General features: G+C 61.4%; 1 protein-coding gene across 6 annotated transcripts in view; it reads left to right on the top strand.

The window, feature by feature from the left end:
* Positions 1 to 19,623, top strand: part of WDR90 (WD repeat domain 90) — a 35,569-nt gene extending 15,946 nt beyond the window's left edge. For 2 of the 6 annotated variants that reach the window (XM_061993611.1, XM_061993609.1), the window contains 24 exons: positions 65 to 204; positions 817 to 947; positions 2,105 to 2,235; positions 3,197 to 3,358; positions 3,808 to 3,936; positions 5,679 to 5,794; positions 5,886 to 5,917; positions 6,211 to 6,450; positions 6,843 to 7,025; positions 8,124 to 8,224; positions 9,391 to 9,493; positions 10,464 to 10,585; positions 10,813 to 10,972; positions 12,255 to 12,445; positions 12,692 to 12,860; positions 13,584 to 13,695; positions 14,204 to 14,375; positions 15,078 to 15,200; positions 15,882 to 16,062; positions 16,448 to 16,578; positions 17,527 to 17,670; positions 18,145 to 18,267; positions 18,708 to 18,792; positions 19,466 to 19,623. In XM_061993611.1, coding sequence (XP_061849595.1) covers positions 65 to 204; positions 817 to 947; positions 2,105 to 2,235; positions 3,197 to 3,358; positions 3,808 to 3,936; positions 5,679 to 5,794; positions 5,886 to 5,917; positions 6,211 to 6,450; positions 6,843 to 7,025; positions 8,124 to 8,224; positions 9,391 to 9,493; positions 10,464 to 10,585; positions 10,813 to 10,972; positions 12,255 to 12,445; positions 12,692 to 12,860; positions 13,584 to 13,695; positions 14,204 to 14,375; positions 15,078 to 15,200; positions 15,882 to 16,062; positions 16,448 to 16,578; positions 17,527 to 17,670; positions 18,145 to 18,267; positions 18,708 to 18,792; positions 19,466 to 19,623 — 3,339 coding nt within the window. Of the gene's footprint in view, positions 1 to 64; positions 205 to 816; positions 948 to 2,104; positions 2,236 to 3,196; positions 3,359 to 3,807; positions 3,937 to 5,678; positions 5,795 to 5,885; positions 5,918 to 6,210; positions 6,451 to 6,842; positions 7,026 to 8,123; positions 8,225 to 9,390; positions 9,494 to 10,463; positions 10,586 to 10,812; positions 10,973 to 12,254; positions 12,446 to 12,691; positions 12,861 to 13,583; positions 13,696 to 14,203; positions 14,376 to 15,077; positions 15,201 to 15,881; positions 16,068 to 16,447; positions 16,579 to 17,526; positions 17,671 to 18,144; positions 18,268 to 18,702; positions 18,793 to 19,465 lie in introns of those variants that run through there. The other 4 variants (XM_061993610.1, XM_061993612.1, XM_061993613.1 and 1 more) reach the window with 4 other exon arrangements.
* The last annotated feature ends 151 nt before the right edge of the window (positions 19,624 to 19,774 follow it).

The raw sequence follows: 19,774 nt of genomic DNA, 5'->3' as shown, positions 1-19,774 counted from the left end.
GGTGGTGCTGGTACAGGGGCCAGGCAAAGCTTCACCCAGCCCTGGGCCTGTCTCTTCCCTGCAGCTGTATGACTTCACAGCTGCTGATGAAAGCCCCTGTGCTGTGGCCTTTCACCCTGCCCAGCACCTCCTGGCCTGTGGCTTCGACAGCGGGACGGTGCGGATCTTCGACCTGGCCTCCTCTGACCTGCTGGTGGAGCACAAGTAAGTGCTGCCAGGGGAGCTGCCCCCTGCCATGAGCACTCTGCAGCTCCCTGACAGCCCTGGAGGGCTCCCAAAGGCGTGGGGCTGAGGTGCTGAGGGCTGTGGGTCAGTGCTGGGCTGGGCAGGGGGAGGGCAGGGCTGGGGCTGCAGCAGCTTCAGGGGCTTTGCCAACCAAAACAGTTCTATGACCACAGTAAGGTTCTTACGTAGAGCTCAACAATCCGGGGCTGGGTCCCAGCTGACTGGTTTTCAGGCAGAGAGGCTGCTGTGCCCAGGCTCTGGGTGGTACATTCCAATCCATGAAGGCTCCAGGGGCTCTCTGGATGAATCCCTGGGGGGCAGTTGGGGGTCCCAGCTGAGCAGGGACCCCTGGTGTGCTTGGCTGTGGGAGGCAGATGATGCTCCAGAAGGAGAGGGAGCACATCCTGTCCAGCCACTTGCCTGGACTGTGATTGCTGTGGGGTGCTGCAGGCAGGAGCATGGTGGGCTCCTCAGCCTGGCCTCCATCCTCTTGTTCTCCTGAACTCTTCACATCTCCCTGGGCCAGGCTCATGTTTCCTGGGGTTTGGTTGGTTGTGCTTTCTCCTCCCTTTGTCCTCTGCTCTCCTTCAGGCAGCACCACACAGTGATCACTGGGCTCACCTTCTCTCCAGATGGCAAGTTCATGTTCAGCTCCTGTTTGCAGGGAACCCTGGCTCTGTACAGCTGCACAGAGCAGAGGAGCCACGTCCTGAGAGTCCTGGGTAAGTCCTGGCTTGTTGCCTCTCTTCCTTTCCTGAGTACAACAGACATCCCAGCACCAAAGCCAAACCAGACTCGGAGCTATTGCCTGATGCACCTTCTGAGCTGTGTCATTTGTGTTTATCCCAAACCTGTGAGCAGACCCCAGTGCCTGCCAGCCCTTCCCTGCCTGTCCTGCTTGAGACAGCCTCAGCTTGGTGCCTGACTGGAATCACTGAGACTTCCTCACCCCAGGCCCTGACTCTTTTCATTTCCTGAAGGGATGGTTTCATTTGTTGAAACTGATTAATTTCCATCATTGTGTTGTGCTGGGGCCTGTTGTGTTTAACATCTTTGTCAGTGATCTGGGTGAGGGGATGGAGGGCACCCTCAGTCCCTGTGGAGGGGACACAAAGCTGGGTGGGTGTGTGGATGTGTCTGACAGCAGGAAGGAGCTTCAGAGGGCTCTGGCCAGGCTGGAGCCATGGGCTGAGGGCAGTGGGATGAGGTTGAACAAGGGCAAGAGCTGGAGCCTGCCCTTGGGGCTCCCCAAGCCCAGGGCTGCCCACAGCAGGAGCAGGCAACAGGGCAGGTGGGAGCAGGGGCAGGCAGGGACAGAAACACAATCCCAGCATGGTGGGGGCTGGCAGGGCCCTGCAGAGCTGCTGCAGCCCCAGCCCCTGCTCCAGCAGCTTCCCCTGGCTCAGGGGCACAGGAACGTGTCCAGCTGGGGTTGGAAACCTCCTGAGCAGGAGCCTCCACACCCTCCCTGGGCAGCCTGGGCCAGGGCTCCCTCACCTCAGCACCAAAAGAGCTTCTCCTCCTGTGCCAGGGGAACTGTTTGTGTCCCAGCTGATGTCCATCACCCCTTGTCCTCGCCCTGGGCACCACAGGACAGTGTCCCCCATCCTCACACCCACCCTGTAGGGACCTTGCAGCATTGCTGAGGTGCCCCTGAGCTCAGGCTTGTCCCCTCCATGCTGAGCAGCCCCAGGGCTGCAGCCTCTGCTCCTCAGAGCGTTCTCTCTCCGTAGCATCTCCTGGCACACGGGTTGGTTGTTTCTCAGCCAGACTGTTAACCCAGGGCCGATGGCGAGGCAGGAGCAGCTGCAGCCAGGGCTCAGCAGGAGCCTCGTGGAGCTTCTCTGCTGCTCACTCTGTGCCTGTCTGTGGCCCCCAGGGAACGTGGTGGCCGCGGCGGGCGGGAGCGGGTCCGAGGCGCTGGCGGTGAGCGGCGACAGCCGGCTCCTGGCCTTCGTGGGGCCGTCACGGGCTGTGGTGAGCGTGCTGCAGGCCTGCTCGCTGCACCAGGTACCCAGCTGCTGCCCCTGGTGGGCACCAGCAGGTGGGGTGGGAAGGGGCCTTGGGCACCGGCAGCGTTGGAGAAGGCTCACTGACCCACGGCCCTCGGCTCCAGGGCTCGGGGATCCCTCCGGGGCTGGGCACTGCCCCAGCTCCCTGGGCAGCCTGGCACAGGCCTTAATGACCCTCTCAGCTGGCTCTTCTCCAGCTCTCAACCCTTTTCTCCTCATTGCTCTCTAGAAAGATGGTTTGGAGAAGTGTTGTGTAGGCTGTCACCTCTAAGTCCTCTTTGTGAGCTGCTCTCCTGGGCAGCTGGGGCATTGCCTGGACCCTGCAGCCCCACACGGGGTGGGAAGGGTCTGGGGGCTCCACCACGCTGAGTGGGAAGGGTCTGGGGGCTCCACCACACTGAGTGGGAAGGGAAGGGTCTGGGGGCTCCACCACACTGAGTTGGAAGGGAAGGGTCTGGGGGCTCCACCACACTGAGTGGGAAGGGAAGGTCTGGGGGCTCCACCACACTGGGTGGGAAGGGAAGGGTCTGGGGGCTCCACCACACTGGGTGGGAAGGGAAGGGTCTGGGGGCTCCACCACACTGGGTGGGAAGGGTCTGGGGGTTCCACCACACTGAGTGGGAAGGGAAGGTCTGGGGGCTCCACCATACTGGGTGGGAAGGGAAGGGTCTGGGGGCTCCACCACACTGGGTGGGAAGGGTCTGGGGGTTCCACCACACTGAGTGGGAAGGGTCTGGGGGCTCCACCACACTGGGTGGGAAGGGAAGGGTCTGGGGGCTCCACCACACTGGGTGGGAAGGGTCTGGGGGCTCCACCACACTGGGTGGGAAGGGAAGGGTCTGGGGGCTCCACAGCCTCACAGTGAGGCAGCCACACAGGCTCTCCTGAGGCTGCTGCACTCCTGAGGCTGCTGCACTCCTTGCCTCAGGGTGTTTACTCAGTGGCTCCCTGTTTCCCAGCTGCTGAGGGTGGACATCAGTGTCCTGGACACGAACTGCACGGCCTTGGGCTGCTCAGCCAGAGTCTGCTTCGCTCCTGTGCCTCGGGGGGAGCTGCTGGTGGCCACTTCTGCCAGCAAACTCCTCGTGCTGGACACAAGGACGGGACGGCTGGTGCGAGAGGTAGGAAACGCCAGCACTGAGCTCACGTCCCACAGGAGGCTGCAGGAGAGAGGAGCCTGTCCTGGGGCCCACAGGCCTCTGAGAAACACGAGTGGAAGCCTGTAGCAATGCTGGTGTGGTTGTGCTCAGGGTGAGCCTGGGCTGTCACACTCCTGTCCTCTTAGGATCCCAGAGTGGTGGGGTGGGAAGCGCCCTGCAGAGCTCCTCCAGCACAACTCCTCCTGTTTGTGTTCCTGCTTATGTCCATCACCCCTGTCCTGTCAAAGGACACTGCAGAACAAAGTGTCCCCCCATCCTCCTCACACCCACCCTTTAGGGACTGATGAGTTTCCCCCTCAGCCTTCTCCAGGCTTTTCGAGGCTTCAGGTGCTCTGAGTTTCAGCTCTTGCTGCAGCATAAGGAAGGACATGGGCAGGCTGAGCTAATGCTGTGCCATTCCTTGTCCTCAGGTGTCTGGTGTGCACAAGCTGTGCTGCTCCTCCCTGGCCCTGAGCAGGGATGGCAGGTACCTGCTCACTGCTGGTGACAAGGTCATCAAAGTCTGGGACTACCAGATGCGCTTCGATGTCAACTTCCAGGTACTGCCACCGAGGGAAGGGGCTTGGTGCTGCTCTGAGTCCCTGCAGAGAAGAGCAGCAAATGTGTGGCTTAGCCCAGCATCCCCAGTCCCAGCAGCTGAGAAACAGCCCTGTTCCCACACTGTAATAGTGCCAGGCCCTGAGCAGGGGCTGCCAAAGCACCCAGCGAGCCCCTCGGTGAGGTCCAGAGAGGTGTCAGGGGACACAGCCAGCTGCCAGAGGCATTGGGAGCCAGGATGAGGCCTTGGGGCTTAGCTTCTGCTTCAGGGTTGATCAGCCTCAGCCCTGAGCACTGGAGGGCTTGTGCTGACCTGCTTGAGGCCTGTGGGCACTGGCTGTACAAGGCAGGGATTGGAGTCACCACCCTGCCAGGAGCTGGTGCTGGGGGGTTAAGGGTGCTGTGCCCAGGCAGGAGCTGGTGGTGGGGGGTTAAGGGTGCTGTGCCCAGGCAGGAGCTGGTGCTGGGGGGTTAAGGGTGCTGTGCCCAGGCAGGAGCTGGTGCTGGGCGGTTAAGAGTGCTGTGCCCAGGCAGGAGCTGGTGCTGAGGGGTTAAGGGGTGCTGTGCCCAGCCAGGAGCTGGTGCTGGGGGGTTAAGGGTGCTGTGCCCAGGCAGGAGCTGGTGCTGGGCGGTTAAGAGTGCTGTGCCCAGGCAGGAGCTGGTGCTGAGGGGTTAAGGGGTGCTGTGCCCAGCCAGGAGCTGGTGCTGGGGGGTTAAGGGTGCTGTGCCCAGGCAGGAGCTGGTGCTGGGGGGTTAAGGGATGCTGTGCCCAGGCAGGAGCTGGTGCTGGGGGGTTAAGGGGTGCTGTGCCCAGGCAGGAGCTGGTGCTGGGCGGTTAAGGGTGTTGTGCCCAGGCAGGAGCTGGTGCTGGGGGGTTAAGGGTGCTGTGCCCAGGCAGGAGCTGGTGCTGGGGGGTTAAGGGGTGCTGTGCCCAGGCAGGAGCTGGTGCTGGGGGGTTAAGGGATGCTGTGCCCAGGCAGGAGCTGGTGCTGGGGGGTTAAGGGATGCTGTGCCCAGGCAGGAGCTGGTGCTGGGGGGTTAAGGGATGCTGTGCCCAGGCAGGAGCTGGTGCTGGGGGGTTAAGGGATGCTGTGCCCAGGCAGGAGCTGGTGCTGGGGGGTTAAGGGGTGCTGTGCCCAGGCAGGAGCTGGTGCTGAGGGGTTAAGGGGTGCTGTGCCCAGACAGGAGCTGGTGCTGGGGGGTTAAGGGATGCTGTCCCCAGGCAGGAGCTGGTGCTGGGGGGTTAAGGGGTGCTGTGCCCAGGCAGGAGCTGGTGCTGAGGGGTTAAGGGTGCTGTGCCCAGGCAGGAGCTGGTGCTGGGGGGTTAAGGGGTGCTGTCCCCAGGCAGGAGCTGGTGCTGGGGGTTAAGGGTGTTGTGCCCAGCCAGGAGCTGGTGCTGGGGGGTTAAGGGGTGCTGTCCCCAGGCAGGAGCTGGTGCTGGGGGTTAAGGGATGCTGTGCCCAGGCAGGAGCTGGTGCTGGGGGGTTAAGGGGTGCTGTCCCCAGGCAGGAGCTGGTGCTGGGGGTTAAGGGTGTTGTGCCCAGCCAGGAGCTGGTGCTGGGGGGTTAAGGGTGTTGTGCCCAGGCAGGAGCTGGTGCTGGGGGATTAAGGGGTGCTGTCCCCAGGCAGGAGCTGGTGCTGGGGGTTAAGGGTGTTGTGCCCAGCCAGGAGCTGGTGCTGGGGGTTAAGGGTGTTGTGCCCAGCCAGGAGCTGGTGCTGGGGGGTTAAGGGGTGCTGTCCCCAGGTGTACATCGGGCACTCAGAGCCAGTGTGCCAAGTGGCCTTCAGCCCAGACCAGCAGCACGTCCTCAGCGTGGGAGATGCCATCTTCCTGTGGGATTTCCTGGCTCCCCCTGAGGGGTAAGTGCCCAGGGCTGGCAGTTCCCTCCCTGCTTCCCCTCACCCCTGCCCAGCCCCTCCTGGAGTGACACCAGGCTCTTTGCCTTTCCAGGGCCTCGGTGCCAGCTCTGCTGCCAGGAGCAGGTGAGTTTCTCCTGCCTGAGCTGCCCTGCACTGGCAGACTGGCAGCTCTTCCACTGCTGCTCCTCGTGGCACAGGGTGGAGGTTGGGGGTGTTTGTTTTCCCCACTCAGGGGGTCAGCTAGCTGGGGAATAACCACTTAATTAGCCTCCAGGTTGCTGTCAGCTGTAACAGTCTGCCAGGGCCTTGGGCTGTTCTGAGCACTCTGGGTTTTCTGGCTCTTTCCCTGGCCCCATCTCTCCTGTCTTCTTTTTCCCTTCCCTCACTGTCCCTGTCTCTGTCCCTCCCTTTCTCAGAGGACAGAGGGCAATTGGCTCCTCCTGCAAGAGGGAGCTGGAGCAACAAGCATGGAGGTGTCACCAGCCACCAGCCCAGCAGGATGAGGGGACCTAAGGGACGCAGGAGGTTTGACAGCCCTTGTCTGTTGGCAGAAGGCAGCTCTGGGAAGCTGAAGGATGCCTGTGAGAGCCCTGAGCAGCCAGTTCCCGTGCCGCCGTGCCGGGGGGTCAGCGCCGTGCGCCCAGCGGCGTGTCCAGGTAAGGAGCTGCTGCCAGGACAGGGCACGATTGGTTTTGTCTCAGGAAAAGCTCCTTGCCCAGCTCAGCAGCAGCCCTTCACACACACTGACAGGCCAGGCTGAGCTTTCCTTCCCCTGGCCTGGACAAAGCCAAGCAGAGGGCTTGGGGCTGAGCTCTGCTTTGCCCTCTGCTCTCCTCCAGAGCCCAGGCTGCTGGCACAGCTTCCCTGAGGGCTGTGCTCAGTACCCTGCCAGGCATACCCTGCAGGACATGTCTGCTCTGCTCTCCACTGGCAGATGGGCTGGTCCACAGAGCAGGAGAGACCCTGCCAGGGCCAAAGGGTTGGTCCCACGGGAAGCAGCCCTGAAGGGCATCAGCATGTTCTGCCCTTCCCATGATTTTCTCTTCAGGTGTTTTCTCCGAGTTGGACCCAGAGGAGGAAGCAGATGTGCCAGGCAGCAGCAGGATAGGGGCAAAGGGGGACAAGGATGCCTCAGTCCCTGTGGTGGAGTTGCTTACGAACGAGGAGCTGCTTGTTGTGAGGCCCAAAGTGAGGCAGGAGAGCTCGAGGTCTCCTGGAGGACCAGCAAAGGGTAAGTCTGGGGTATTCCCATCCTGCACAGAGCCAGGCTCCAGCAGGGCACCGTGTGCTCAGGCTCCAGCAGGGCACTGTGTGCTCAGACCTGCCTGGCAGCTTGGCCTGGCCCTGAAAAAGGAAAGTCACAGAATCCCAGTGGTGGGGGCTGGCAGGGCCCTGCAGAGCTGCCCCAGCCCCAGCCCCTGCTCCAGCAGCTTCCCCTGGCTCAGGGGCACAGCAACGTGTCCAGCTGGGGTTGGAAACCTCCTGAGCAGGAGCCTCCACACCCTCCCTGGGCAGGCTGGGCCAGGGCTCCCTCACCTCAGCACCAAAGGAGCTTCTCCTCCTGTGCCAGGGGCACTGCCTGTGTGCCAGCTGATGTCCATCACCCCTTGTCCTGTTGCTGGACACCAAAGTGTCTGCCCATCCTCCTGACGTCCAGCCATTATGAATATGGTGCAGATAAACCTGGGCTCAGAGCTGTGAGACCAAGGGCAGCAACATGTTCCTCAGGGCTGTTCCCTCCCCTGGGAGTGATTTACCCCGGGAAGTCAGCACTGAGGGAAGCTCACGTTGGTCCCTGAGGCTGCTTGTTTCTCTGCCTCTTTCCCTGCTGCTGCTTCCAAGCAGCCCAGAAGCCCCTCTTCAGCCTGGAGCTGACACCATCTCCAAGCAGCACGTTCTATTAAACCCAACTGAAATGAAAGCTCCCAATGTCTCTATTAATAGATGCTCAACCTCAAAGCTGCAGCAGCTCGTGGCGAGCTGCCAGCGCTCAGCCCCAGGCAGGACTCCTTGGAAAGCTTCCCCAGCAAACTCTGCCTGTGGCCTCTCTCTTCTCTGATGGGTGGCTTATGCTTTGGCAGCCATGCCCAGGGCACGTGCCCAGCTGCCCCTAGGCTGTCTGCAGCGTGCTGTGATGCTGAGGGGTGGCAGGTTCCTCCTTTCCTTCCCCACATCATCGTGTAGGAGCTACTGTGACTCCACAGGCTGATCTTCGCCTCTGTGTGTGTGTGTGGATGTACCTACTGAAAGGGCAGCAAGCCCTGACCTCGGGGCTGCTCCTTCCCAGGAGCAGCATCCCAGAGGTGCTGTTTTCTTCCTTGTCTGGCAGAGCTCAGAGAGGACAGCCAAAGTGCCGAGTCCCCGTGCCCCATCCGCCCAGACTGCTACCGGCACTTCACCCCTCGCTTCAGGGCCTCGCTGCTCCCGCAGGTGAGAGCTGTGCCAGGCCCAGACAGGCATCTGGGGGTGGGGGAGCTGCATTTCCCAGTTCATCTCCATTTTGTCATCTGAAAAGAGAAAGGAAAAGCTGCAGGACCTGGGGCTGTTCAGCCTGGAAAAGACTAAAGGGCGACCTCAGCAACACTTTGTTCTGTTGTCTCAAGTGCCAGGACAAGGGGTGATGGGCACAAGCTGGGACACAAACAGTTCCCCTGGCACAGGAGGAGAAAGTCCTTTGGTACTGAGGTGAGGGAGCCCTGGCCCAGGCTGCCCAGGGAGGGTGTGGAGGCTCCTGCTCAGGAGGTTTCCAACCCCAGCTGGACACGTTCCTGTGCCCCTGAGCCAGGGGAAGCTGCTGGAGCAGGGGCTGGGGCTGGGGCAGCTCTGCAGGGCCCTTCCAGCCCCACCACTGGGATTCATTTGTGAAGCATCCCCCTGGGCCTGGTGCTGAGTTGCACTCTCCTAACACGAGCTCCCCTTTCTCCTCCCCACACAGCTCTTTCCAGACTATAACAAGTGAGTTGCCATCAGCTCCTTTTTGTTCTGTTCAGCAAGTGTGCATTCCATTCCTGCAAAGCAGTGGGGATGGGCTGTGCTATTGAGAGTGAGAGAGGAGTGAGCAGTGGGGTGATTCACTGTGTGCCCATCTGTGGGAGCAGAAGCGTTGGCAGGGTGGGCTGGGGCAGGCAGGCTGGCGAGCACAGCGCTGTCAAACAGCCATAAGAACACAGAAACATAACCCAGCCTCATGGAACACAAGAAGAAGCCTCATTCAGCGTGCACCTTCATTCTTTCCTCTGGCCCTCCACCTGGAAGCATTTTCCATCCCTGTGTTCTCACTGGAACATCGACACCCCTGAGTCAGCACAACCCCCCAGCCCTTTCCCAGCAGGGTTGGCAGCTGCTCCCCAGATGGACAGTTGCTGCCAACCTGCTTGGAGCCCCATCAGAAAACATCTGTGCCTGGTTTTGCTGGTGCAGTTTCTCTGCTGTGTGGCTAAATGTGCACTGTGGCAGCCACCCGTGGCTGTGTGAGCAGGGGCGTGGGTGAGGCCATGGGCGCCTTGCACACGCTGCTTCTCACGTGCCTGCTGAAGCTATCTCACTGGGACATCCTTCTACAGCTTATTTTAAACCAGCATCTATTTTTCTTGCAGAGTTTCTTGCCTGCTCCAGCTGGCAGCGAGGTGCTGGAGCTGAAGGCAGTGATCGGCTACAACGGGAACGGCAGAGGGAACATGGTGTGGCACCCAGACACGGGTACGTGGCAGGGACTGAGCCAGACTGTGGCCTCTGCCTGCTGGGTTGGGATCTTTGCTCTAACACAGCTTCTTGGTAAAATCCACTGACCCTTTCTCTTTGATATTGCCAAACTTTACTTCATAGAATCCCAGAACCATTTGTGGTGTCAAAGCCCCTGGAGCTGCTGCAGTCCCAGCCCTGCCCTCACCCTGCCCAGCCCAGCACTGACCCACAGCCCTCAGCACCTCAGCCCCACGCCTTTGGGATCCCTCCAGGGCTGGGCACTCCCCCAGCTCCCTGGGCAGCCTGGCACAGGGGCTGACACCCCTCTCAGGGAAACAGTTGTGCCTCAGCTCCAGCCTCAGCCTCCCCTGGGGCAGCTGCAGCCCATTGCCTCTTGTCCTGTCATTGCTGCCTGGGGAGCAGAGCCCGACCCCCAGCTCCCTGCAGCCTCCTGTCAGGGAGTGTCAGAGAGTGCTGCTGGCTGCCCTCAGCCTCCTCTTCTCCAGGCTCAACACCCCATTCCCTCAGCCCCTCCCCAGCACCCTTGTGCTCCAGCCCCTTCCCCAGCTGCAGCCCCTCAGTGTCCCTGTGGCAGTGAGTGAGGGGCCCAGCACTGACACAGCCCTGGAGCTGCAGCCTCCCCAGGGCCCAGCACGGGGGACAATCCCTGCCCTGGTCACACACAGTTTGTAGAAGCAGACTCAGGCTTCAGTTGTTGAGAGGGCAGAGCAGAAGGGAAAGCTCTCACTGAGGCCATCTTGGCTTTCTCCAGGCTGGAGTGATGCCCAGCAGCTTTGCTCAGGGTTTGGGGAGAGAGCCTTTGCCCTCAGCCTGGCAGGAAGGATGCTGACAAGCTGAGCACAAGTGTCAGCCTTTATGTATTACTGAAAGAACCTCAGTTGTCCTGAATTGTGATGTGGGTTGTAGTGAGTGCTGTGTGTGAAACCTTTCCATGAAAACATCCCCTCTCCTCCTCCTGTGCCAGGCTTCTTTGCCTACACCTGTGGCTGCATCATCGTGGTTGAGGACCTGCACTCGGGCTCCCAGAGCCACTGGCTGGGCCATGCTGAGGAGATCTCTGCCCTGGCTGTCAGCCACGATGCCCAGGTAGGAGCAGCTTCTGCTGCCCCAGGGTGACTGCCCAGGGAGCTGGGGGAGTGCCCAGCCCTGGAGGGGTCCCAAAGCCCTGGAGCTGAGGTGCTAAGGGCCAGGGGTTAGTGGTGGGCTGGGCAGGGTGAGGGGAGGGCTGGGACTCAGCAGCTTCAAGGGCTTCTCCAGCCCAATGGATCCTGTGATTGTAGCCACTCACCAGTGACACCACATTGTTCTGGAAGGTTCTTGCCTCTGCCTCAGGAAGGAGGAATGGAGACTCCCGTTGTCAGATCTGCATCTGGAACATCCAGGATGGGGTTTGCACAGCAAATCTCTTCCACCACCAGACACAAGTCCAAGCCATGGCGTTCTCGAGGGACGACAGATTCCTCGTTACCCTGGGTGAGTTCACCCCCAACAGCAGGCACAGGCTGCTCTCTGCAGCAGGCAGCTCATGGCAGGAGGATACTGGAAGTGTGTGAGAGATGGCAAGAGACTTTGTGTGTCCAGAGATAAGCAATGAAGCTGGGGAAGAGTCAAGAGCACCAGCCTTACGAGGAGAGGCTGAGGGAACTGGGGTTGTTTAGCCTAGAGACAAAGAGGCTGAGGGAAGAAGTGATCACTCTTCTTCTCCTGGGGCTCACTAGGGCTTGCTGAGCCCATGTTAACAGTTTGCAGTTGCTATATATAGTATCCAAAGGGAAAAGCCTTCTTCTGAGCTTCTTCTTGCTGCTTAGATGGCATTGCATAGAAGCAGCCAGGCTTCAAACTGTGCCTCCTGCCAGGCAGTGATGCCAGCACAACACGAACACTCAAGCTGTCTGTTTTGTTTAGGCCAGAGACATTTAAAGGACAAACATGCAATTAGTAAGTTCTTGTTTTGCACAAGAGAGGACCTGTGGAATAGGCAATACCCTCTGTCTGAGCTGCTGAGTCTGCCCTTGGGAGAAAGCAAGCTTTGCTGGAGAGAGGGAGAGCTTCGTGCTCTCAGTGGAGCATGTGGGGAAGGAGCCCTCCTCCTGGGCTGGGCTGCAGGGAAGAGGAAAAGTGAGTGTCCACTGAGCCTGTGGAGCCTGGGCAAGGCAGCAGGGGTCCCTGTCCCCTGGAGCTGTGTGGGAGCTGTGTGGGAGCCAGGGAGTCATTGAATGGCCTGTGTGGGAAGGGACCTCACAGCTCATCCAGGAACTCCATGAGGCTCCCACAGGCTCTGCAGCCTGTCACCAGGCCAGGCCAGTGCCTTCTGCTGCCACCCAGTGTGGTGGCTCCCATCTCAGCTTGCACCTCAGCAAAGGCAACGTCCCTCTCTTGTTCCAAGGCTGTTGTTAGGCCTGTGTGGGGCTGGGGGGTTACACTGAGCTGTGCAGAAGCTGCTGAGGATGCAGACACGGCAGAAAACCTGCTCAGCCTGCCGAGATCCCCCACACGGCTGCAGGGCCAGGCTGGCTCCCAGCTCCAGCAGGAGGTGTTGGGCCACTTCTGTCTGTGCTCAGCTCTGCTGAGGACCCCTCGTGTCGTGCAGCTTGTGCTGAGCAGGCAGGAGCTGAGCCCAGGCCCGGGGCAGCTTTGCAGCAGCCGTGTCCTGGCCAAGGCAGAGGCACACTCAGGGGTGTATGTGCCACGTGCAGGCTGGTGAGCGGGCCCAGGCCACAGAACCCCATCCCACTGCCTCTCACATCCTCTCTAGGGGACTACAGTGACCAGAGCCTGGCCCTGTGGGACACCTCCACCCACCAGCTCCTGGCGTCCACGGCGCTCTCGCAGCCAGCGCATGACGTGGCTTTCAGCCCCTTCTCTCACCGAGAGCTGGCCTGCGTGGGCAAGGGAGCTGTGATGTTTTGGCTGTTGGAGCAGCAGGGAGCTGATGTCAGCCTCAAGGTAAGCTTCAGTTGTGCTTTGAAGATTCCTGCTCAGCATCCCTGGCTTCTTTGCCAAGCCCTTGGTGGGTGCAGTGGAGGCTCTGCCCCCCAGAGCTGCCGCTTTCTCTCATGCCACGCTGTTGGCTGGCTGCAGGCTGCTTTGAGGCATTGTGTGAACTGAGGGGGGGAGGAGGAGGAGGGTTTTTCCCTGGTGTGGGTAAGCACCTCATTCCCTTTGATGTTTCTGTTTGCTGTGCTCTGGCAGGTCCATCAGGCCCCTGCCCCGGCCGTGCTGGGGCCGGTGGAGCTGACGTCTGTCTGTTACGGTGCTGACGCCCTTCTGTACAGTGGCACCAACTCAGGGCACGTCTGTGTGTGGGACACCCAGCAGAATCGCTGCTTCATGACCTGGGAGGCTGACGAGGGCGAGATCGGTGGGTGCAGTGCCAGGGCCCTGCAGCAGGAGCCTTGTTAGGGAGGGAGCAGGGAGCTCGTAGACTTCAGTCTCAGCTCTGCTTGGGAAACCAGTTTGATGTCCCAGATGCAAGATGTGCTGGAGCTGGGGAGGGGCTGAGGGAATGAGGCTGGAGAAGAGGAGGCTGAGGGCAGGCAGCAGCACTCTCTGACACTGCCTGGCAGGAGGCTGCAGGGAGCTGGGGGTTGGGCTCTGCTCCCCAGGCAGCAATGACAGGACAAGAGGCAATGGGCTGCAGCTGCCCCAGGGGAGGCTGAGCTTGGAGCTGAGGCACAACTGTTTCCCTGAGAGGGGTGTGAGCCCCTGTGCCAGGCTGCCCAGGGAGCTGGGGGAGTGCCCAGCCCTGGAGGGATCCCAAAGGTGTGGAGCTGAGGGCTGTGGGTCGGTGCTGGGCTGGGCAGGGTGAGGGCAGGGCTGGGACTGCAGCAGCTTCAGGGCCTTTCCCAGCCCAAAGGGTTCTGTGATCCTGTGTGTGTGTGGGGTGGCAATGGATCTGTGCCCTGAGTTTCCTCAGGGACTTGAGTTTCCTGGGGTTTCCTCTCTAGTCCATAAAAACACTGGTTTGGGTGTTGGCTTGTAGAAGCCCCCCGCTGCCCTGCCCGAGTGCATGAGTGGCCTGTGGCAGGAGCAGGCCTCAGTGGTGGATGCTGACGGGTGCCTTTCCTTCCCTGTGCCCTCCCAGGCGTGCTGGTGTGTGGGCACCACCGGCTGCTGAGCGGCAGCAACACGAAGCGCATCCGTCTGTGGGCAGTGGCTGCTGTGCCCGAGCTGAGGCTGAGGGGGCCCGACGCCAGGTACGAGGTCGTGGCCCTGGCATCCCTCCTTCCCTCCCACCCAGCCCTGGAGGGCCTCTGCCCTTCACCTGCCAGCTGTCTGAGAGGTGGCTTTTCACAGGCAGGCACAGCCCTGCCTGCAGCCTCGCTGCTCCCCCAGCTCCCCTCCTCGGCTCTTCCCCTCCAGCCCCTGACGGCTGGTTCTGTCTCTGCACCTTTTCCCTGCTTCTTTGCCTCTTAATACTGCAAACAGGTGGAGTGTCTCACGCCTGAAGGTCGTGTCAGGGACTTGTAGGAACCCCTTGAGGGGAATTAGTGGCCTTTGGTTCTTCTCTGGTGCCACTGCACCCCGTTTTCCTTCTTTCCCGTGAGAGACGGGCGGAATGCAGCGGTTGTCACGTTCACAGCCCCTCCTTGGGCCGCTTCCCTGCACGGCCCTGACTGGGCTCCTGAGAAACATGCATGTAAAGGAGGCAGAGTGGCTGCTCCACCAGCTGAGCCAGTCCTTTTCACACCCTGCTGCCCACAGGTCCAGCTCAGTCCTGCTGGAGCACGAGATGCCCCTGGACGGGACGATAGTCAGCGCAGCCTTCGATGAGTCCCTGGAGATGGGCATCGTGGGCACCACGGCAGGGACTCTGTGGTACATCAACTGGGCCGAGAGCACGAGCATCCGGCTCATCAGCGGCCACAAGAACAAGGTGAGAGGGGAGGAGCCTGGGGCAGGGCAGGAGCTCAGGGCTGGCTGCTGCTGCTGGCAGGGACGCGCCGGGAGCCGCAGCCGGGGTGCAGCTGCAGCCCTCCCTGCTCAGGCACAGGGTTTGGGCAGGCACTGAGGCCTCATTCCAAGTGCTGTGGCTTGTGCCTGCCTCTGTTTGCTGCTGGCACATCCATGCTGGGTAATGTTTCCTTTGCCTAAAGCATTGAGAAACTGCACCCCAGGTGAAGAGTGGCTGGTGTGAGGTTTGCTGTTGCTCTGGGGTGTCGTTATGCCACAGCAAAACAGGTTCACATGGGAGAAGAGAGGTATTTACTTACACAGGGCCTGGTCCTGCCCTGGGGGTCAGGGCTACATGCAATCACAGTTTGGTGGGGTTGGAAGGGACCTTTAGGGCTCATCCAGTCCAACCCCCTGCAGAAGCAGGGTCACCTAGATCAAGCCACACAGGAACGTGTCCAGGCAGGTCTTGAGGAGGCTTCCATTCCAAACCTACAGGCTTCCATTCCAAGCCTAGCTGTCAGCCCCAGGTTTGAGGGCCAAACCAAAGCACCCCACCTTGCTTTGCCTGTGGGGCTTCTTGTCTGATGTCTCCTATGAGAGGGGTCCCAAGGGCAGAGGAGCTGATGTGCCCCAGGCCGTGGCACCCGCAGAGCCCCGCTGCCCATCGTGTTTGTGCCCACAGGTCACTGCTGTGGGCTTCAGCCCTGATGAGACTCACTGTGCCACGTGTGGGGAGGACGGAAGCGTGAGGGTTTGGTCTCTGGGCAGCATGGAGCTGGTGGTGCAGTTCCAGGTGCTCAACCAGGTAATTGTTTGTGGTACTTCATAGAGCCAGAGAAGCCTTTGTGTTGTTAAACCCCTTGAAGCTGCTGCAGTCCCAGCCCTGCCTTCACCCTGCCCAGCCCAGCACTGACCCACAGCCCTCAGCACCTCAGCCCCACGCCTTTGGGATCCCTCCAGGGCTGGGCACTCCCCCAGCTCCCTGGGCAGCCTGGCACAGGGGCTGACACCCCTCTCAGGGAAACAGTTGTGCCTCAGCTCCAGCCTCAGCCTCCCCTGGGGCAGCTGCAGCCCATTGCCTCTTGTCCTGTCATTGCTGCCTGGGGAGCAGAGCCCGACCCCCAGCTCCCTGCAGCCTCCTGTCAGGGAGTGTCAGAGAATGCTGCTCCTGTCTCCCTCTCTGCAGCAGCTCCTCCCTGAAGCTGCAACCTCCCCAGGGCCCAGCACAGGGGGACAATCCCTGCCCTGCTGCCACCCCAGTGCTGATCCCAGCCAGGATGCCCTTGGGCACACTGCTGGCTTATGTTCAGCCTCTGTCAATTAACCCCCCCAGGTCCTTTTCCTCGATCTCTCCCTCTTGGCAGAGGCCACATTCCACTGCTTGGGAGCACAGGGACTGCTGTGTGGAGAAATAACTGTCAGGTGGAGCTTTCAGTGCATTGTGTCCTCGCTGTGTCATTGTGTCTCTGCCCTGGTTCCTGTGCAGAGCTGCCAGTGCCTGGCCTGGAAGCCTCATGCTGCTGCTGCCCGGGGAGCTGAGAGCCAGCACGTGGTGGCAGGGTACAGCGATGGCACCATCCGCCTGTTCAGCGTTTCCAGGACAGAGATGGAGCTGAAGATGCACCCACACAGCACGGCACTGACAGCCATCACCTTCTCCACGGATGGTGAGGTGCTTCCTCCCTGCAGCGGGGAGAAGGGGCCTTGGGGAGCGGGGCCTGGTTGTGCCGGGGTCGCTTGGGGCCAGGGCGAGCTGGAGAACCTCTGTCCATGAGCTTTGGTAGCTCTGCCAGCTGAGTGTGAGGTAAATGGGACATGGGAGGTGTCCTGGGAGGGTGAAGCAGCATTCCCTTGTGTCCTCCTGCTGCCCAGCTGCAGCAGCTCTGCAGTGGGCTGTTTCAGTGGGTGTCCCTGAGGCCCCTCATCTCACCAGTCCTTGGCTCTGATGTTCCCTTTTGGGACAGCACTACCCCCTCATCTCAGGCCTCTCCCCTTGCGGCTTTTCCTTCTCCTCCAAGACGTGTCCCATTCTCTTCTGCCCTCTGCCCACAGGAGAGATGATCCTATCAGGCAGCAAGGATGGGCTGGTGGCTGTGAGCAGCCCTCGCACTGGCATCACCCTGTGTGTCCTTGCTGAGCACAGGGGCTGTGCCATCACCGTCCTGCACTGCACCAGCAAGCAGGTGAGCCCCAGCCCGGGCACCCCCCACAGCCCTGGGCAGCAGCATGGCTGGGGGCACACACAGGTGGCTTCGTTGTCCCTTGCTTTTCCTCTTCAGGCCCCCTTCCCCCTCCAGTAACTCCTGTTCAGTTGCTTGGGATGGTGTTCAGTGGGGTAAAGCTGCCCCTGTTGCAGGTGGCACCCCGAGCCAGGCTGTGCCTGCGGGCAGGGGGACCTTTGGTGGCTGCTGCAGAGGCCTCACACACAGATGTGCCTTGTCCCTCTGCCATAGGCTCTCAGAGAGCAGCAGCCCTCACTCAGGAGCAGCCTGGGCTGTGAGCTTTCAGCCCCTGTGCCCCCAAGAAAGGGCTCAGTGTGCTGTCCCCACGTTGCTGCTCAGCAGCCTGGCCTCCCATGCATGGCTGGCTCTCTGTGGAGCCAGGAATACCTCATGGTGCAGCAGTGGGATGGGTCTGCCTTCATCTTTCTCCTTCATGGAGAGTCTTTTTCCTTAGCACAGAGGAAATGAGAACAATCCTGCCCAGGTCCTTGGGCTTTCCAATCATCCCCACCCCAAGGCTGTGATCCCTGGTTGCTCCAGGTTCAGGAGCTCCTCCTGTCACGTGCAGGATGTTGTCAGGGGCACAGGGTACTGGCAAGCACTCCCCTGGGAGGTGTGCACATCCCAAGGGCCTCCAGGGGAAGAGATCTGTGTGAGACCAAGCTCTCACCCCTCCTGCAGCAGCCTCCTGTGCCAGGCCTTTCAGCCCAGACGTGCTGCTGCTGCTCACACCGTGGCTTCCCTGGCCCCTTTATTCCAAGCGCCTTTAAGTGCTGCCCAAACCGAGGTTAATCCCGACACTGATGCCCTACAGCACGAGGCAGGTGTTCCCACAGGCCTCTGCCCCCTGCTTGAGTGCAGCTCCCTGCAAAGCCTCCTCGCTGCCAGCCCCACTCTCCTCTCCCACAGTACCATGCCTTGGGGGTGGAAGGAGGGGAGCTCTGGCTGGCCACCAGCTCCGACCGCCGGGTCAGCGTCTGGGCCTCCGACTGGCTGAAGGACAAGTGTGAGCTGCTGGACTGGCTCAGCTTCCCAGCACCTGCTGGCCCCCAGGTCAGTGTGACACCCACCTGCAGCCCCCTGCCCCTGGCTCTCACCTGCAGCTCCCTGGCACCCACCAGCATCCCCCTGCCCCTGGCACCCACCAGCATCCCCTGCCCATGGCACTCACCTGCAGCTCCTTGCCCCTGGCACCCACCTGCAGTCCCCTGCCCCTGGCACCCACCTGCAGCCCCCTGCTCCTGGCATCCACCTGCAGCCCCCTGTCCATGGCACAGGAGCTGGAGGAAGGGGCTGCCTCAAGGCTCAGAGCCAGAGAGTCATCCTCATTAGTTCTGCTTTTAGAGCATCTTGTTAATGCACTTTAGAACCACAGAATCCTTTGGGCTGGGAAAGCCCCTGAAGCTGCTGCAGTCCCAGCCCTCCCCTCACCCTGCCCAGCACTGACCCACAGCCCTCAGCACCTCAGCTCCACAGCTTTGTAGCATCTCCAACCAGCCTCAGTTTTATCTCCTTTGGTTCCCTCAGGAGGGTCTCAGCAGCCTCCCACCCAGCCTGGCCGCCTTCTGCCCTTGGGAGCCCGGGACCTTGGTGTACGTGGGCTTTGGGCTGCAGAAGGAAGCCCTGTTTTACAGTCTGCACAAGAAGCAGGTACTGGGGGCCTGCCAGGGCAGGGGGTGACAAATGGGGATGCAGGGAGGAGGAGGCAGGGCTGCCCTGCCCCACACCTGAGGCTGAAGGGGGGGGTGGGTTCAGGCAAGTGGCTCCTGAGAGCAACAGAAAGTCCCAAGCACCGGGTCAGGGCTGAGCTGCAGGGCCCTGCCCTCAGCCCGTCCTCGCTGCAGCCTTTGCATCCCCTCAGAGGCCAAGGAGTTTGCTTTCAGCAGCACTGAGAGCCTTTAAATCATTGAGTCAGGTCTCCTCTGGGAAGTGGAGGCCTCTGGCAGGTTTCCAGGCTCTGAGGGGCCATGTGTGTGTCAGCCTCCCCTGTGCCAGGAGCCCTTTACCCTCCTAAGCACTGTGGCTGCCGCAGGTCTGCTCTCCCAGCTTCTCCTCCCTGAGGTGCTGGTGTGTTTTCTCTTGGAGTGCAGGTGCTGAGGAAGCTGTCCTTGCCGTACTTCGCCACGTCCCTCAGCCTGTGCCCCGCGGCTCCTTTCATGGCCGTGGGCTTTGGTGGTGAGTACCACAGGGGGCCCTGGGCTCTGCTGACCCTGGGTGGGGAGGGATGTCCCCTTCTTCCTGCCAATGTCCCTCTTCCTTTGGATGAGACGTGCACACACCCCAGACCCTGTCCTCACTCAGCTGTGGGCATGGTGTGCACTGAGCAAGGAGAAAGCTCTGGGAGCCTGATGGGTCAGCAACGAGCTGCATGAGCTCTGTCCTGTCAATGAGCAGGATTTATCACTCAAATGACTTCCTGGGGTTAGGGGTTGTCTTCATCCCTGAGCCTGGGTGAGCTACAGCCACAGGGACAAGGACAAGGGCAGGGCTTCTGCAGGCAAGGGCACGTTGCTCCCGTAGCCGTTGGTGTGTGTAGAGGCAGCACTCGTGTCCACCCGGCTCCTGAGAGCAGGGTGAGCTCCCTGCCTGCCCCAGAGCTGCGAGGCACCCGCTGAGCTGCGTCCGTGTGCTTCAGGAGGGTGTGAGGCTGCAGTGGCTGTCAGACAGCAGCCTCACTCACAGCCTGGAGCTGCCCTGCCACGCTCTCTCCTCAGCAACAGCTCTTCATTGCCCCTTGCTTTGGCAGTAGCTGTCCCACGACTCAAAGCACAGCGGGGCAGGGACAAGAGCAGGGTGTGAGGGCCAAGCCCCACGCTGGCAGAGCCCTCAGCCCCTTCCTCTCCCCCAGAGCGGCTGCTGCGGCTGCTGCGCTGCCCCGCGGGCGCTGCCCAGGACTACGCCGGCCACGACGACACCGTCCAGCTCTGCTGCTTCGGCCCCTCCGGCCGCCGGCTCCTCACGGCCTCCCACAGCGCGCTGTTCGTCTGGGAGCTGGCGGGGGCCTGAGCCGCGACAGCCGGGGCGAGGCGGCCCCGAGGCGGCCGCGGCCGCTGGGCGAGGCCCCGGCTTCACCGTGCGCCAGGCCGCACCCGGCCCCCGGGGCCCGGCGTGAGGCCCGCGGGCCGGGCCCGGCCGCGTGCGGGACGTGTTGTACGAG

The sequence above is a fragment of the Colius striatus genome, chromosome 3 (assembly GCF_028858725.1).
Source record: "Colius striatus isolate bColStr4 chromosome 3, bColStr4.1.hap1, whole genome shotgun sequence".
In the NCBI taxonomy this organism is placed as follows: Eukaryota; Metazoa; Chordata; class Aves; order Coliiformes; family Coliidae; genus Colius; species Colius striatus.
Note: the sequence above shows the minus strand (reverse complement) of the source record. Positions and strands in the feature narration are given on the sequence as shown.